Below are 19,107 nucleotides of genomic sequence, written 5' to 3' on the forward strand. Positions count from 1 at the left end.
GAGAGAGAGAGAGAGAGAGAGAGAGAGAGAGAATCTTAAGCTGAGCGTGGAGACTGATACAGGACTTGACTTCACAACCTTGAGATCCTGACCTGAGCCAACATCAAGAGTCGCATGCTTAACCAACTGAGGTACCCAGGTGCCCATGTATGAGTCTTTGAAATAGTGAGTTGGTGCCCAGAAACTCTGAATATGAGCAACAAGGAATTTATGAGAATCATCGTCATGAGTTTTTTTTTATTTTAATGTGTTTGATATGCTTTCATCCTTGAACTCACTGTTACTTTTGATGCTCAGATTATATCAACTTTGGCTGTGGGGAGCCCCTTAAGGTTGAGTTTTTTGGACCTCACATGCCTGTAGTTGTCTTTGATAGCTTTCTGATTTCCATCTATGACAACATGTTCCAGGATTATTATGTACCTTTTCTGCCACAGACATGGATTCAGCCATCTGTACAAGACCACCTGTGCGGTGGACACTGGCTGTTCCTACACATTTCCTTCCTCTTTACCTTCAGCTCCTCTTGGAGGACTACCTGTGACCACTGGGAGGAGAGGACAGGAAGTGGACAAACAGGAGAGTTTACATCTCCCACGTGGCCAGAGCCATGAAGGAAGAGTGTAGAGAGTGTGAAAGCCCAGTCCTGTAGCTGCAGGTAGGGACAGCTCAGAGGTCTAACTTAGACTCCAGAGTCTCTGTGGGAGCCTCCTGACCCTGCTGTTCCAGGGTTTTACCTGAAACTGCACTCTTGCTTGGCTGTCTTCTCGTTCTTGTTCTGTTTTTCTCACTTTCTTCCAGTTTATTCTGGGAGTAATCTGTCACTTCACATGGACCCTCATCTCATGGTCGGCTTCTTTAGAACCTTTGATGAGAAATGGTATTTATTTAGCAATGTGGTTGTTGCTACTAGGTTTTCATTGCTTCCAGCTTTTACGGGATTTTTTTTCCCTTCTAAAAATTTTAATTAATTAGTTATTTAAATTCCAGTATAAGTAACGTACAGTGTTATATTAGCTTCAGGTGTACAGTATAGTGATCCAACAATTCTGTACAGTGCAGTCTTAATCACTTTTACCTGTTTCACCTACCACCCCTCTGGTGAAAAATCCCCTCTGGGGAAAAATCCCCAGTTTTCTCTCTATAGTGGAGTGTCTGTTTTTTGGTTTGTTTCTTTTCTTTGCTCATTTGTTTTATTTCTTCAGTTCCACATATGAGTGAAATCATGTGGTATTTGTTTTCCTCTGACTTACTTCACTTAGCATTATATCTGCTAGATCCATTTCTGTTGTCACAAATGGCAAGATTTCATTGTTTTTATGGCTGAGTAATATTCCGTTGTATATTTTATTATTTATTTATTTTATTAATAATTTTATTTTTTATTATTTTAAATTGACATCCAAATTAGTTAGCATATAGTGCAACAATGATTTCATGAGTAGATTCCTTAGTGCCCCTTACCCATTTATCCCATCCCCCCTCCCACAACCCCTCCTGTAACCCTCAGTTTGTTCTCCATATTTATGAGTCTCTTCTATTTTGTCCCCTTCCCTGTTTTTATATGATTTTTGTTTCCCTTCCCTTACGTTCGTCTGTTTTGTCTCTTAAAGTCCTAATATGAGTGAAGTCATATGATTTTTGTCTTTCTCTGACTGACTAATTTCACTTAGCATAATACCCTCCAGTTCCATCCACGTAGTTGCAAATGGCAAGATTTCATTCTTTTTGATTGCTTAGTAATACTCCATTGTATATATATGCCACATCTTCTTCATTCATCCATCGATGGACATTTGGGCTCTTTCCATACTTTGGCTACTGTCGATAGTGCTGCCATAAACATGGGGGTGCATGTGTCCCTTTGAAACAGCATACCTGTGTCCCTTGGATAAATACCTAGTAAGGCAATTGCTGGGCCATAGGGTAGTTCTATTTTTAGTTTTTTGAGGAACCTCCATACTGTTTTCCAGAGTGGCTGCACCAGCCTGCATTCCCACCAACAATGCAAAAGAGATCCTCTTTCTCCGCATCCTCGCCAACATCTGTTGTTGCCTGAGTTGTTAGTGTTAGCCATTCTGACAGGTGTAAGGTGGTATCTCATTGTGGTTTTGATTTGTATTTCCCTGATGAGGAGCGATGTTGAGCATTTTGTCATGTGTCAGTCGGCCATCTGGATGTCTTCTTTGGAGAAGTGTCTGTTCATGTCTTTTGCCCATTTCTTCACCGAATTATTTGTTTTTTGGGTGTTGAGTTTGATAAGTTCTCTATAGATTTTGAATACTAACCCTTTATCTGATGTCATTTGCACATATCTTCTCCCATTCTGTCAGTTGCCTTTTAGTTTTGCTGATTGCTTCCTTTGCTGTGCAGAAGCTTTTTATTTTAATGAGGTCCCAGTAGTTCATTTTTGCTTTTGTTTTCCTTGTCTCTGGAGACGTGTTGAGTAAGAACATCTTTTTTTTTTAATGTTTATTTTTGAGAGAGATTGAGAGAGAGCACATGCAAGTGGGAGAGGATCAGAGAGAGATGGAAACAGAGGATCTGAAGCAGGCTCTGCGCTGATAACAGTGAGCCCAGTGCAGGGCTTGAACTCATGAACCATGAGATCATGACTTGAGCCAAAGTCGGACACTTAACTGACTGAGCCCCCCAGGTGCCCCAATAACACATCTTCTGTATCTGTTCATCTCTTGATGGACACTTGGGCTGCTTCCATATTTTGGCCCTCGTAAATAATGCTGCAATAAGCATAGGGGTGCATATATCTTTTTGAATTAGTGTTTTCACATTCTTTGGGTAAATACCCAGTAGTGGAATTACTGGGTCATGTGGTAATTCTATTTTTAAGTTTTGCCACCAACAGTGCATAAGGGTTCCTTTCTCTCTACATCCTCTCCAACACTTATTTGTTGTGTTTTTGATTTTTAGCCATTCTGGCAAGTGTGAGATGATACCTCATCATGGTTTTGAATTCCATTTCCCTGTTGATTAGTGATGTTGAGCATCTTTTCATGTGTCTGTTAGCCATCTATGTGTCTTTGTTTTGGGAAAATCTTCATGTCTTTTCCCTGTTTTTGTTTTTGTTTTTTTTTTTAATTGGATCATTTGGTGTTGAGCTATATAGTAAGTTCTTTATATATTTTGGATACTAACCTGTATCAGATATGTGATTTGCAAATATCTCCTCCCATTCAGTAGGTTATCCTTTTGTTTTGCTAATTGTTTCCTTCACTGTTTAGAAGCTTTTTATTGTGATGTAGTCCCAATAGTTTAATTTTGCTATTGTTTCCCTTGCCTGAGGAGACATATCTAGGAAAATGTTGCTATAGTTTGTCACAGATATTATTGTCTGTGCTCTCTTCTAGGATTTTTATGGTTTCAGGCCTCACATTTAGATCTTTAATCCATTTTGAGTTTATTTTTGTGTGTGGTGTAGAAAAGTGGTCCAGTGTCATTCTTTTGCTTGTAGCTGTCCAGTTTTCCCAGCTCCAGTTATTGAAGAGACTTTTTCCCTTTGCATTTCCTTGCTTGCATGTCATAGATCAATTGATCATATAAACATGGGTTTATTTGGGATATTCTGTTTTGTTCTATTGATCTGTGTGTCTGTTTTTGTGACAGGACCATACTATTTTGACTACTATAGCTTTGTAGTGTATCTTGAAATCTGGGATTGCGATACCTCCAGTTTTGTTCTTTTATAAAGATTGCTTTGGGGGCGCCTGGGTGGTGCAGTCGGTTAAGCGTCCGACTTCAGCCAGGTCACGATCTCGCGGTCTGTGAGTTCGAGACCCGCGTCGGGCTCTGGGCTGATGGCTCAGAGCCCGGAGCCTGCTTCTGATTCTGTGTCTCCCTCTCTCTCTGCCCCTCCCCTGTTCATGCTCTGTCTCTCTCTGTCTCAAAAATAAATAAACGTTAAAAAAAAAAAAAGATTGCTTTGGCTATTCAGGGTCTTATTTTGTTCCATACAAATTTTAGGATTACTTGTTCTAGTTCTGTGAAAAATGCCATTGGTATTTTGATAGAAATTGCATTGAATCTGTAGATTGCTTTGGGTAATATAGACCTTTTACCTGTATTTGTGTTTCCAATCCATGAGCATGGAATATCTCTCCATTTGTTTGTGTTATCTTCAATTTCTGTCATCAGTGTTTTATAATTTTCAGAGTATAGGTCTTTCACATTCTCAGTTAAAGTTTATTCCCAGGTATCTTATTATTATTGTTGCTATTATTACTTTTTTATGGTTTTACTTACTTGTTTATTTAACAACATTTTAAAAATGTTTTTATTTATTTTTGAGACAGAGAGAGAGCATGAGCAGGGGAGGGGCAGAGAGAGAGGGAGACACAGACTCTGAAGCAGGCTCTAGGCTCTGAGCTGTCAGCACAGAGCCTGACGTGGGGCTTGAACTCACAAACTGTGAGATCATGACCTGAGTCAAAGTCAGACAGTAACCGACTGAGCCACCCAGATGCCCCCCATTCATGGCCTTTATTATAGTGAGGTATGTTCCCTCTAAGCCTACTTTGTTGAGGGTTTTTATCATGAATGGGTGTTGTACTTTTTTTTCTTTTTTAAAGAGAAGAATATATCATGTATTGTTTTGGCATTTATAACTCAAATTTTTTTCTTCTTTCCTTTCTTTTGGAAATATTAAATAACTGGTTCTTTTTTGCTTACATATCCCATCTTTCCCTCTACTAGTTTAAAGCTATGAACTCTATTTCCATTTTGTTCAGTTGTGTTTTATTTTGTTTTTTAGTGACTAATCTAGTAATGCTATGATGCACACATGACAAAGTCTACAGGTGTTTTTACTCCAGGTTCCCGTTTGAGCAATGCTAAGACCCATTCCTTACCTACCTCCTCTTTGGCAACCACCAGTTTTTTCTCTGTATGTAAGAGTCTTTTTATAGTTGTTTGTCTCTTTTTATTTTGTTTGTTCGGATGTCTTCTTTTTCTTAATGTTTATTTTTGAGAGACAGAGTGTGAGCTGGGGAGGGGCAGAGAGAGAGGGAGACCCAGAGTCTGAAGCAGGCTCCAGGTTCTGAGCTGTCGGCACAGAGCTCCGACCCGGGGCTCGAACCCATGAACTGTGAGATCGTGACCTGAGCCGAAGTCGGATGCTTAAGCTACTGAGCCACCCAGGCGCCTCTCGAATGTTTTGTTTCTTAAATTCTACATATGAGTGAAATCATTTGGTATTTGTCTTTCTCTGGCTGAATTATTTTGTTTAGCATGATACTGTGTAGATCCATTCATGCGGTTTCATTCTTTTTATTTTTTTTTTAAGTTTATTTATTTATTTTGAGAGGAAAAGAGCATGAGTGTGGGAGGGGCAGAGGGAAGAGAATCCCAAGCAGGCTCTGTTCTGTCAGCACAGAGCCTGAAGCAGGCCTCTATTTCACAAACCTGTGAGATCATGACTTGAACTGAAACCAAGAGTCGGACTCTGAACCTACTGAGCCACCCAGGCACCCTGAATGCTGAGTAATGTTCCATTGTATGTATTTGCCACATCTTGTATATCCATTCATCTATCGATGGACACTTGGGTTTCTTCCATTTTTTTGTCTATTATAAATAATGCTGCAATAACCATAGTGGTGCATATGTCTTTTTGATTGATATTTTCGTATTCTTTGGGTAAATGCCCAGTAGTAGAATCACAAGATTATGTGGTGATTCTGTTTTTATTTTTTGAGAAACCTCCATACTGTTTTCCACAGTGGCGATACCAGTTTGCATTCTCACCAACAGTGCACAAGGGTTTCTTTCTCTGTACATCCTTCCCAACATTTATTATTTCTTGTGTTTTTAATTAACACCATTTTCTGTCTTCCTTAACTCTAGACATTCTTGCTACAACATGATATATTCATTTCTGACAATGCCATGTACTGAAAATAATAGGCCTTAGAGAAAAGAGAAGGTAAAGGGCAATGATTCAAGATCTGTGCAACTCTGAAACTAGAACACCAACAGAAACAAGAACAATCCCGATAAAAAGTAACAGCAAAGTAAAATCTCTGTTGTCATTGACCCCCAATATCAAACCTTCAATCCTCCTCTCTCCTTTGAGCTTCCTTGAAAGCATTTGCTTCTAGTGGAGACCAGCCTCATTTTGCACATGTGCAACAGGGAAGGAAGGGTAATTAGTTGGGGCTGGTGGAGTGACTCCCTTCTGCCCTGCACTTCACCCTGGGATTTTGCCCTTCATTCCCACTTTGTTAATCTGTAACTTCAGTCTTTTTCTCTTTCTCCATTGTAAATGTTGCTTTATGCTTGGTTTTTATTTCCTTGCACTGCAAGTAGGAACATGGTCTAAGGGGAAAAGCTTGGGGGGAAATGGGGTCACCTCTGTGCTTTCCTTCTCCCAAGGAGTGTAGCTTCTTGGCTTCTGTCCACATTGATTGGTACCCAGTGCCTTTAAACAGTTACATTATGTATTTTGTTCTGCTTTTATAGTTGTTTTCAGTGGAAGGATGAGTCCGTTTACATTTCTCTGTCACAGGTCATGAAAATGCTGGATCAGTTTTATAGACTTTAATGGTTTGTTCATTTAAGATTCATTTTATATTTCTTTACATATTTATATTTAGCTATTTTATATTTCTCATCTAAAACTTGTTTTCTAATTCTTGTATCTGGGACCACCTGGGTGGCTCAGTCAGTTAAGCATCTGGCTTTGGCTGAGGTCCTGATCTTGTGTTCATGAGTTTGAGCCCCGCATGGGGTGAGCACAAGCCCCGCGTCGGGTGAGCTTGAGCCCTGCTTCGGGTGAGCCCCGCTTCTCTCTCTCTCCCTCTCTCTGTCCCTCATGGGATTCTCTCTCTCTCTCTCTCTCCCTCTGTGTCCCTCGCTCACTTGTGCCCTCTCTTTCTCTCTCAAAAGTAAATAAATAAAAGTAAATAAATAAAATCTCTAAAAGTACTCTTGTATCTGTAGTTTATGGAGGGTTTGAATCTGTTGTTTCTGCTGTCTTTCATTTCATGGTGATCGTGCTTCCTTGTATGTTTGGTGGTTTGTTTTTTTTTTAGGTTTATTTATTTATTTTGAGAGAGAGTGAGAGAGCACAAGTGGGGGAAGAACAGAGACAGAGAGAGGGAGAGAGTGAGTGAGCATGAATGGGGGAGAGGCAGAAGGAGAGGGAGACAGATAGTCCCAAACAGGCTCCACGCTGTCTGTCAACAAAGAGCCTGACAGGGGGCTTGAATTCACAAGCCGTGAGATCATAACCTGAGCTGAAATCAAGAGTTGGAAGCTTAACTAACTGAGCCATCCAGGCACCCCTCATTTGGTGGTATTTTTTATTTCGAGTTCATATGTGACTGACCTTCATCCACCATTTCTTGGCTGGGGTTTTGTGAGACAATGAAGCCCTCTAGAAAATGAACTGATTGACTACTTTTTCAGTTCTCCGAAGGGTGGTATGTAGCTGGTGCCATTCTGAATGTATAGGAGAGAAATTCTTTCCATAGCATGGGTGTCTGTAGGGTTTAAATTCTCTTCAAGTTGAGAAGGGTTGCCCAATCCACCGGGCCAGATGAGGGGTGCTTTTGTCATTACATTTGATTTCCCAGAAGCTCAGGGCACCACCAGTCTGGGCTCACTTTAGCCCTCTTCGAGGGGAGCGGTTCAGCATGAACCCTCATGTCCTTACCTTGTAGGGACCCAGGGCTCAGAGTTCTTACCCCAGCCTTGATAGGCCATGTCCCCACTAGGTAATGTCTCAGTTCATAATCTAGAAAATGGAGATGATAGGGGCGCCTGGATGGCTCAGTCAGTGAGGTGTGCAGCTCTTGGTTTTGGCTCAGGTCATGATCTCATTGTTGTGGGTTTGGGCCCTGCGTCGGGCTCTGTGCTGGCAGTGTGGAGTTTCCTTGGGATTTTCTTTCTCTTTCTGGCCCTCCCCTGCTCTCTCTCTCTCAAGGTAAAGAAATGAACATAAAAAAAAACAAAAAACAAAAAACAAAGAAAGGAAATGGAGATGATGGTATATGCAGTGAGTGCGGTTAGGAGGCATAGAGCACTTGGACGATGGCCGGCACATGGTTGTTTTTCGCAGATTTCTCTCCCTTTCTTTATCCTTTGCTCTGTGTCTGGCCATTTTGTTTGATGAAGTGTCCTGTTTCATGATTAAATTTTTGTTACTGTCAAGTTTGTTGTTGTTGTTGTTGTTTTTCATAACCTGCTTCTAACAATGAATTTACTTAGTCTTCAGCAGTTTCGTTTTGATCCTCTCCTTTTTTTCCTGGTCTGCTTTGACTTAAGTGATGCCTTTTGTTGCTGTAAATCTGTTTCAGCAGGAATATTTCCATCCAGGGCCTGGCATCTTTGTTCTTCTTTTGAGCAGCAGAATTCTTCATTGAGTCCATATTGGTCCCGCCTTACTGTTAACCATGGAAGAGTCTGAAATGCTGTGGTTTTAAAATTGTGTATGTTTTCTTGGGCGCCTGGGTGGCGCCGTCGGTTAAGTGTCCGACTTCAGCCAGGTCACGATCTCGTGGTCCGTGAGTTCGAGCCCTGCGTCAGGCTCTGGGCTGATGGCTCAGAGCCTGGAGCCTGTTTCCGATTCTGTGTCTCCCTCTCTCTCTGCCCCTCCCCGTTCATGCTCTGTCTCTCTCTGTCCCAAAAATAAATAAACGTTGAAAAAAAAATTGTATATGTTTTCTTAATTTAAAAGTAATCTATGCACATCATGGAAAAAATTTTTAATTGTTAAAAGTATAGTGAAGAGAATTAAAATTCCTATTACCATTCAGAGATCACCATTATTATTATTATTATTATTATTATTATTATTATTTTGGTGTTATTTCTCTTTCCATATATATGATTTTTTTGGAGTTGAGTACATCTGGGATATACATATATGTAGCCTTTTTTTTTAAATATGGAATTTATTGTCAAATTGGTTTCCATACAGCACCCAGTGCTCATCCCAACAGGTGCCCTCCTCAGTACCCCTCACCCACCCTCCCCTCCCTCCCACCCCCCCTCAACCCTCAGTTTGTTCTCAGTTTTTAAGAATCTCTTATGTTTTGGCTCTCTCCTTAACTTTTTTTTTTCTTTCTTTCCCCTCCCCCCATGGTCTTCTGTTAAGTTTCTCGGGATCCACATAGGAGTGAAAACATACGGTATCTGTCTTTCTCTGCCTGACTTACCTCACTTAGCATAACACTCTCCAGTTCCATCCATGTTGAGTAGTCTTTTTTTTTTTTTTAGCTTATGATATCCTAAGCTTCTTTTGTCATGGAAACTATTTGTAGACATTTTTACTATCTCTAGTGTAATGATTCAGATACTTAGTCTTTCTCCTATGGCTGTACGTTTAATAATTTCTTTTGTTGTTGTAGAAGAACTTAACAGACACCTTTGTGAATACAGAACATGCTTGATTTCCTTGGAAGATAATGTCTTACAGATTAAATCAGTAAACAGAATTTGTTAGGACTGCATTGCCAAATTGCTTTCTGAGAAGATCGTATAATTATGCCGTCAGCAGGGAGTTTGGTGGATGGATCGCTGCTGCCTGGGCTCTTCCACATCTGGCCCAGCTGTCCTCTGCAGGACTAGTCAGGCTCTGGGGATAACCACGCTTATTTTTGCTACCCTTTAACAACCTCTGCTTTTATGTGTCTTGTAAGAGGTAAAATTGAGGTACACCAGTAGGCACTGGCTCCAGGTCACTGCACTGCCCTCCCCCCTGGGGTCTCAGGAACTCTGTTACCCACGAGAACAGAAACATACTTCAGGATAGCTGAAAGTTACTGTGAGAAATGTCACTGTGAGAAAAACACTGTGCACAGACAACAAAATCAACTTAACGAGAACAAGGTCATGGCCATTTTAACCCCGGGTAGTTTGATTAGTGGGGCTGAGAGACAGGGGTGTGAGAAGTGAGGAGCAGAGCCCATGCGAGATGTGGGCTGTGCTGAAGTCCTCCCTGGGTCACTGTCCTGGCTCTGTGGACATTTGCCGGGGTTCTGAAGGGGAGAATCCCTGGCAGGGTCTGGCTGGACCACCATGTTCAGGAGGGCATCCATGTCCAGGGCTCCTCCCTGTCCTGCTGGCCCAAGACCCCTGCAGAAGCAGTGGGGCATTCTCACCTTTCCTCAAGGAGGCACTGAGCTCAGAACCAGGGAGGGGAGCCTACTGGCCCTGGTCTCTGGGGCCGAGATGGACTTTGGTGTTCGTAGAACATCTAGACCAATGGCCCCCAGTGGAGGCAGAGGTGTCCATAGCCAAGGGCACAGTGCTTGGTGCTGCTCCCAGTACCCATACAACTCCCTGCTACAGCTGAGAAGTGAGGTCTCCAGTGCTGTCTCAGTCCTCAGTCGTGATCTGTGATTGGAGGGAGTCTCAGGTGAAGCTGTGTTCTTAGCCACATGCCCTTCCCTGGCTGGGTTCCTGAAGACCTGTATGGTTGGTGATGGGACAGCATCTGTTGCCTGGGTGAGACCTCTGTGATGTGGGCTTCACACGCACCACACGTCTAACTTGGTGGCTCTGTGTCCTTGTAGGTGGTAATGTGGACCTGGAAAGCCAAGCTGAAGGGAAGAAGGAGGTAGAAGCCGATGACGTGATGAGGAGTGGCCCCCGACCTATCGTCCCGTACAGCTCCATGTTCTGCTTAAGTCCCACCAACCTGTGAGTCTCCTTCACCTGCCCATGCTGTGTGCCTGTCCCATGCCTGTGGCCATGATCCAAGTGCACAGTAGCAGGGTGTGCTGACGTGACCTGGCAGGCACTGATTCTGTGCACTTTACATGTTCTAATGTTCTGAGCATCACGGCAATCCACAAGGACATACTTCTGTTACCTCACCCTACAGGGGAGAACAGGTAGCCACAGAAAAGGTCCATGGCTTGTCCACAGACACATGGCCAGTCAGCCCAAATGGTAGAGCTGGGGTTTGAACCCAGTCAGTCAGTCCCAGAGCCTTGCTGTTAAACCCCTGCTGCAGCGAGCGTTTGTTGCTGCGCACGTGCACCCAATTCATGTCCATCGTGTACGCGCGCTTCCATTTGTCCACCTTTCCATCACGCCCGCCGTCCACACATGCATGTGTGTGCACACCACATTCACTCACAGGTCTGCCCGTTTCGCGCCTCTCTGTTTATCACGAAGTCAGCGCGTTTCTCATCCACTCATCAGCCCAACTTGCTGCATTAGGTCAACCAGTACTTACGTACTAACAGCATTCTAGGTGCTGGGAATACATGGTAATGAGCAGAACAAACAAGGATCCCTGTCCTGAATAAGCTAAGTGAAGGTGGGAATGTCATGTTGGGTCTCGCTGGGAGGTGAGAATGGTGAGGAGGGGGAGGGAGACCATCCCTGGCAGAGGTGACAGACAGAGTGAAAGTGGAAGCACTTAAAGGCCAGTGTGTTGGAGCAGGGAGGCCAGAAGGCAGCCAGATCTGGTTGAATCGGGCTTTATCCTCTGTCCCCACCCCTCCGGCCTGCAGTCTCTCCATCCGGCCTCCATTGTCCATCCTTCCTTCCTCTCTCCATGCCTTCACTCAACACACATTTTCTGGGAGCTTCCTCTGCTCCGTTAGGGAGTGTGGACCTGCCTGTGAGCACTGCCGTGCGGTGCGGGAGGGAGCAGGCGACATCTGGGAGCAGCTGGGGAAGGTTGGGGAGCCTTCCTGGGGGAGGCAAGGGATCTCAGTTGAATCCTGAGGGTGGATGAGAGCTAAGGTGAAGAGAGATGAACAAACATTCCTTGTGGAGAGAAGAGAGATCACAGTGGTCCAGAAGTGAGGGTGTCAGGTGCAGAACAGCTAAAGACAGAACTGAGTGGAGCACAGAGACCAGAGTCCTATGGAGAGGCCGTGATCTGCACTCAGAGCACTAAGGAGCACGGAAAGGTTGTAGGCAGCTGGCGGTCAACAGCAACACAGGCTGCATGTCAGCAGAGTCCTTGGATGGCCCTTAGTAGGGTGGCCAGGGTTTTCAGGAAGAGACGGAGGAGATCTGATGTCATAAGGGGAGGTTTGGGAGTGAAATGCTTGGGGAGAAACTTTGGAGACAGAATCTATGGAACTTGATGATAAACTAGATGTGGAAAGGGAAGGAGATGGGAGGGATGACACCCAGAGTTTCTGCCTCATGGCTGGGGTCCCACCAAGCTGGGCAGGCGAGTGCAGAGCCTGCAGAGCCGGGGCGGCCGGCGGACGTCTCAGGGCCAGGTGGGCTCAGGAGCAGACGCTAGGGATGGAGGTCAAGGTGGATACTCAGTCCTGAGATGCAGAAGGAAAGAGGCAGAGACGGAGTATCCTGGAGCTGGGAGGACAGGTGTGTCCGTACAGAAGGAGGCATGGACACGGGTAGGGCGGCTCTGGTGGGTGTGGGTGTGGAGTGTGGCAGTGGTCGTGGTGAGGAGAAGAGCATAGTAGGGCCCTTCAAGGCAGAGAGAAGTGGGTGGGTGTGGCTGGGAGGTGGGAGGTCCTCTCAGACCTCAGGCCCTGGGAATAGGGAAGTGGTGGCAGGAGGGAGGGGTAGGACCCAGAGGTGGGGACACACGTCTGCCCTGTACAGTGGTTCTGTGGCTTCTCCTCCTTGTCACCTTCACTGCCCTCTTAGAGGTCTTCCCAGACCTCCCGGGTCACCATCTGCTGCTGTGTTCTAGCACCTGTCAGCATCTGAGAGTCTCCCTTTAGGTTAGGTCTACACTGTTCTGTGGTGCCCTTGTTTGCTACCGCACTCTGCTGTCTGGCATGTGCCTCCACACAGCAGAATAGTGGTCAGTGATGCTGACTAGTGCTGAAGGTGGACAGGGACTGAAGTACAGGTGTGCACACGCAGCTCTGGGGGCTCAGACAAGCACGGACCAATATGGACCTAGAGAAGCTTCCTGGGCTCTCCAGAGAGGCCTACTCTCCACAGGAGTGCTGGTCCTCAGCCACCTCTCTGAGCAGCCCCTCCACGCCAGGTACACTAGGGCTGTAAATCTGTACAGGGCACGGCTGTCCACACATAGAGGTAAACGCGTAGGCGTGGCCGTGCTCTCATAGAACTTTATGGACACAAACGGGGCTTGTGAGCTGTAGTTGGCTGGCCCCTGCCTTCCTACCGCTCTTCCTGGGACACCCTCTCAAGAGTCTGAGTCACCATCAGTCACCTGGCTGCTGTCTCCCAACACAGAGATACTTAGTAGAGCTCGGTTCTGGTGTAACACCTTCTTTCAGGGAGAGACCAAGCACGTGCTCTGGTGCAGGGGGCGGGGGGGGGGGGGGGGGGGGGGGGGGGCCAGCCGGGCCCGTCTGTGGGCCTCTGGCGACTTGTGCTTTGCCCCACAGGCTCCGCCGCTTCTGCCATTACATCGTGACCATGCGGTACTTTGAGATGGTCATTCTTGTGGTCATCGCCCTGAGCAGCATTGCCCTGGCAGCCGAGGATCCTGTGCGGACAGACTCGCCCAGGAACAACGTGAGCACCTCATTCAGGCTGTGAAGGGGCTGGGAGGTGTCAGGGTCCTGTCTGCTCCCTCTAGGGGTGTGGGGTGAGGGTCTGGGGGCACCTCCTGGCCCAGCCCCAAGTTATAGACAAGAATAGTGAGGATATGCCCAGGGCCAGTGCCGCTGCCAAAGGGGGCTCCACCCACGACAGTGGCCCGCAGGACCCCTGGCCAAGGAGTTGTCTGCTCAGAGGCCTGGAGGGAAAACGTGTTCCCACTGAAATAGTCTTGGCTCAAGCTTTCAGCCTAGCCTTTGACAATAACCTTCCTGTTGGTTCCAGGCTCTGAAATACATGGACTACATTTTCACAGGCGTCTTTACCTTTGAGATGGTGATAAAGGTGAGATATGTAGTTGCCCTGGTGGCCCCAGGGCTTTGCTCATCCTCCCTCATGACTGAGATGCCACAGGGCCCCTGTAGCCGCTGTCGAGGGCTTGTGGTGGGTGTGCCCTGGGTGCGTGCTCAGTGAGAGAGTGCACGCACAGGTGTGTGGTGATGGGTGTTGTGGAGGCAGAGGCCAGTTCATGAAAGATTCACCACAGCATTATCCCAGTTTGGGGAGAGCTCACCAGCATCATTCCTGTGTCTACCTCACTGCTAAGCAAGGGCTACAGGCTTCCGTGAATGTGCAGGTATGGGCTCAGCCCCACCCTCGGGGTTGTCTCATGATAGAGGAGGAGGGCCCATGACATCAGCCTGGGAAGAAGGGGAGCTTGAGGAGAGGGTGGAGGCCTCAACACCCAAACATCATGGTGAGTGGGTACTGAAGACTTGTGTAAAAGAATTCCAGGGGCGTCTGGGTGGCTCAGTCCGTTAAGCGTCCGACACACGATTCAGTTCAGGTCATGATCTCATGGTCATGAGATGGAGCCCCACGTCTCCATCCGTAAGATTCTCTCTCCCTCTTCCTGTGCTCCTGCCCTGCTTGCCTGAGCATGCGCATGTTGTCTCTCAAAAAATAAACAAATGAATGAATGAAATAAAAGAGCTCAAGTGTTTGATGTTCGGTTAAGGACTGACCATTTCATTGTGATTGCTTCTGTCTCTCAGTATTGGCAGGCACTGCTCCCTTTTCGGTGTCTGACAGGTGGTGGTGCATGTGTTTGCACACACTGTGTTCAGCTGTGTTGCACGCACACACACACGCATGCAGTCTTTGACTACAGTGCAGCTTCGGGTGTGCCTGTGACTTGGGTACTTCGTGTGTGTGCATCTGCATATCACGCCTGCTTCTTCATTTCCTCTTATAAACTCCTGGTGGGGGGGGGGAAGCATTTTTTTTTTTTTTGTCATCCCATTTTATAGACACGGAAGCTGAGGTTTAGAGATATTAAGGTGCTTGCTGGAAATCACAGCTTTAGGAGTGGCAGCACCAGGTCCGTGTGAACCCCCAAAGCCCTTTCTCCTGCTGCAGAGAGCTGACCCTCTGAGGGTCTGGGTTGGGGCATGAGCTCCCTGGGGCTGTGCATTCCTGCAGCCCAGTGATGGGGGAAGGCGTCTCATTTTTAGGCTCCAAGGGGATTGGGGGCCCAGGCAAGATCTCAGCCAGTCATTACCAATGAGGGATATTTGGGTCAATGGCACTGAGGTTGAAAGGCCCCCTGAGGGCCTCAGAGGGTGTGACCTGAGTAGCATCTTTTCCCCAAATCCATGACTCTGCGGCCTGGCCCTGGTTTTCTTTCTGAAAGATTGTACACCTAATACGTGTTTCTTCTCTGAAGATGATTGATTTGGGACTGCTGCTGCACCCTGGGGCCTACTTCCGGGACCTGTGGAATATTCTGGACTTCATCGTGGTCAGTGGGGCCTTGGTGGCATTTGCCTTCTCGTAAGTACTGTGTCTCCTCTGGGTCTGGCTGGGCTGCAGTCCCCAGAGCTGTAATGAGTATGGGAATAAGGGAAGGAAGGGCCCCATTGGCCTGCGTGGGCTGTCTGTAGCTCCTGTCTACTTGGGGCTGGGCTTGTGTGGGGTTAAGAAGATCTCAAGGCCCACTTGGACCTACCACAGCTTGTGGTTCTGAGATTGTGTAGGCAGTCCTCTGGGTTATTCGGTGCCTGCCTGTCGGGTCCTTCAGAGCAACTACCTGCCCTGACCTTAGCTGCACCACTTGTTCAGCCAGAGCTGGGCGGTGGTGCTGGTGGGTGTCTTCCCCCCGTTGGAGCGTTAGACCATTTTCTCTGACTCCATAGCGGGCAACACTCAGCCCTATTGTGGCTGGGCCTGGATTGGCTCAGATCCTGCATGGTGATGGGCATGGGATAGATATGGGGGGCTTGGGTGGAGCTGTGGAGGAGATCCAGAGATTAGGAAGACCCCCAGTGATGCAGACACCGAGGGATGGTGTCTTCATCTTCTCTGAGCCCTTGGGGAGGGCGAGGCCTCCTCACTGACTCTCTTCTCTTTGTCTCTTCTTGCTGGACTCTCGGTAGGAGCTTCATGGGGTAATGCCTTCCCTCTGCCCCGTACTGCCCCACATCATAGCACAGCATGGCCCCTTGTGGGCCGGTTCACCACCATGCCTCACCTCTGCTCATCCTCCTCCACTGTCCAGGATGCATGCTGCCAGGAGCCATGTCCCCATGCCACATGTTCCTGCCTCACCTCCAGGGGCTGGGCTGGAAGCTGGGGCTGGGGCTGGGACTGGGGCTTGGCATGGCCAGTCCTTGGTGGGGAGGTGTGCCCCAAGTGAGTGCTGGAGGGCTGGGGACATGGGCCCTGAGGGCAGTGAGGGCTCAGGGGGGAGCCGCTGCAAACATGGCTGCCAGGATGTTGGGCATCCTGAAATCCCTTCCCACGTCTCTTCTCCAGAAACGGGGCTTTCTTTCCTCTCTGTTCTCCACAACTGCCTCTGTGGGGGTCTTAACCGACTTTCTTTGTATATAAAGTGTCAGTGAGGGGCTTGGGAGTGACACAGGGGAAGGGGTACAATCCAGCTTGGTGGCCTCAGCAAGACAAAGGCTCTGAGTGGGCAGGAGAGAAACAGAACACAGAACACCCGAGGGCCGCCCCTGCAGAGAGCCCTCCCCCCAGAAAACCAAAGCAGGTGTCCCTCCCTTCTGCCTCCCTCAGGTGTCCACCCACCCACCCTGCCTCTTGTTCTCTCTGTGCTGGTCTTAGCAGGGCTGCTGGAGGAACCTCGTTTGGGATTGGGTGTCAGGAATGCTGGGGTGTAGAAATACCCGACGTGGTGGTCTGGAGGCTGAGTTTTTCCCATCTGGAAGCTTGGTGTTTCAGAGAGAGTTTGATCTGGTTCTGGACTGTAGGCCCTAGCTGGGTCTGGAGAGAGATAGGGGGCTGGGGCTCTCCAGCTCTCCTCAACCCACAGATCCTGCCTGGGCCTCATAGCTCACTTTCCCTAGAGCTTGGCTGGAGTCCAGAGAAGACCACTGGTGGCCCTGCCCCCTCTCTTCATGTGCAGGCTCCTTGGGAGCTTGGAGAGAAGTGGCCTCTGAACAGGATGGAATAGGGCCCCCAGCCCTGAGTCCTCAGCCACTGCTGAGCATGGAGTGTGGCCTTGCTTCTAAGAATTGCTTCCTTAGGAAGTCTGTGAAGGCCACTTGGGACGCTCCCCCCACCCTGCCCACCAGCCCTGGCTTTTGATTGGTAGGAGGGCCAGCCCCCAGAGTCTGACATTTCCTGGGGCCCTGGCAGCCTGAGAGAGCCACCTGGGTCTGCTCTGGCTTCCTGTGAGGGCTGCCTGATCAGGACTCACAGGTCCTGGATTTCCAAGCTTGCATCTGGTGCCTGGAATTTTTTCCTGACTTCCTGTCTTACCCCCCCCCCGCCCCCCCCACCCCACTGCCCCACTCCCTCAATCTTGGTTTTCTGGTCTGCTGCTCCCTTTGTCTCTGTGGCTTTTTCTCCCTCCCTCCCTCTCTGTTTCTTTCTCTTCCCTTTAGTATTTCTTTCTTTCTTTGTCCACCCCTTGCATTGCATTGTCCCTTGCATCACCTTTGTATTCATCTAACGTTTTCTTTTTCTTACTTTGCTCCCCTCCTCCCCTCCCAGCACGCCTGTCCTCCCTCTCCTCTCCCCTTTCTGTCGGTTTTACCTCATCCGGAGGAGTGTGGGGGCAGCTGAGCGAGTACAGTCAGGGAGATCCAGACATGTTCCTCCCTACCTCCCTATACCAGGGCTGGAGAGCAAGAGAAACCAGCCCTTCCAGAAGGCTCTCGCACTAATGGCTTGTAGGTTTCCATGGGCTGGCCCAGGCTAGGTCTGCAGTCCTGGGGCCAGCCCCCTTCTGTCCTCTTTATTTCCATTGCCGGTCTTAGCATGGTGGCCAGAGGAAGCTGGTTTAGGGGAGTGCTGGGGTAGAAGTGGCCGACGTGGTGTGGGAGAATGGCTTCTTTCCTGCTGGAAACCCAGCATTCCCTTACACCAGTTACTGCTGACCCAGCCCTGGCCCTCATCTGCTCAGATGAGGGCTTTGCCATGCAACCTGTAGGAGGAGATGCAGAGGCCTCGCTGTTCCTGAGTGTTTGCCCTGGGGCCTAAGGCAAAATGCTCAGGAGAGCCTAACCCAGACCCCGGTAGGCTTTGTGGAATCTGAGCATGAGCGTGCATCCTGCCTGTCTGCATGTGTGGCTTCTCCCTTCTAGAGGATCCAAAGGGAAAGACATCAACACCATCAAGTCCCTGAGAGTCCTGCGCGTCCTGCGGCCCCTCAAGACCATAAAACGGCTGCCGAAGCTTAAGGTGAGAGTGTGGATTTGGGGCTTGAGGAGTGTGCAGGGCTGTGTATACACGTGTGTGTGGATGTGCACGTACATGTGAGTGTAGGTCTAGACGTACGTGTATGGGTACTGTGCACATAGGTACATGTAGTTATGCTTGTGAGTGTGTGCACGTGGGTGCATAGATGTGAGTGCATGTGTGTGTTGTGTGTACAAGGTTGCACTGCATGCGGGTATGCACACGCATGTGTGTGGTATGCACATGAATGTGTGAGTGCACGTGTGCACGTAGAAGTAACCCTGTGTGGCTGCAGCTTCCACGTGGGGTGGGATGAGAGCGCTGAGGGAGGGCCCCTACTTGTGTTCTCAGATGGTGCGTTGTGTGAGCGGGTCAGGCTCTCTCAGTTCCGCGACTGCCCCGCAAGGAACGCTTAGTGTCAGTAGTGTTCTGTGAGGCTCTTCTTCCTCAAGCCGGCAGCAGACACGGTACAGGGAAGAAGGGGCTGCCGAGAGAAGCGGAGGGTCCCGGGGGACATGCAGGGAGGTAGGGGCTCTTGAGAAATGGTTACTGGGCGTGGCCCTGAGGATGGGTGTGGCTGAGGTTCCGGATAAAGGAAAGAGTATGGACCCGAACACCTGGGGGGTTGTGTTAAAGTATGATAGTCGCTGAGCTGCTTCCTCACTGTGAAGAATGCTTTGGATGCTTAAACTCATTTAATCCCACAAAACTGTGTAGTACAGTGTTGTGAGCAGCGTGCGGATGTGACCCTTGCAGGCCCGAAGCAGTGTGGGGGTTGCAGAAGGCAGTTTGCTTGTGAAGGGGTGGACTGGGGCGGGGGGTGGCTTGAAGGCGGCCAGAGGCCCTCTGTGTCAAGCAGGGACCTGGACCCGGCCTGGGGGGGGGGGGTCAGGGGTGTCATGGGCACCATGGAAGTGGGCGGTGGCTGCGTTTGCT

The 19,107-nt window shown here is 48.3% G+C and overlaps 1 protein-coding gene across 1 annotated transcript in view; it reads left to right on the forward strand.

The window, feature by feature from the left end:
- Positions 1–19,107, forward strand: part of CACNA1B (calcium voltage-gated channel subunit alpha1 B) — a 198,695-nt gene that overhangs the window by 125,914 nt on the left and 53,674 nt on the right. Inside the window, exons 25-30 of the mRNA XM_040460282.1 lie at positions 10,533–10,659; positions 13,317–13,446; positions 13,756–13,815; positions 15,197–15,303; positions 15,906–15,917; positions 18,078–18,174. Coding sequence (XP_040316216.1) covers positions 10,533–10,659; positions 13,317–13,446; positions 13,756–13,815; positions 15,197–15,303; positions 15,906–15,917; positions 18,078–18,174 — 533 coding nt within the window. The remainder of the gene's footprint in view (positions 1–10,532; positions 10,660–13,316; positions 13,447–13,755; positions 13,816–15,196; positions 15,304–15,905; positions 15,918–18,077; positions 18,175–19,107) is intronic.

Source organism: Herpailurus yagouaroundi, unplaced genomic scaffold, assembly GCF_014898765.1.
Source record: "Herpailurus yagouaroundi ecotype Mexico unplaced genomic scaffold, PumYag 249, whole genome shotgun sequence".
Lineage (NCBI taxonomy): Eukaryota > Metazoa > Chordata > Mammalia > Carnivora > Felidae > Herpailurus > Herpailurus yagouaroundi.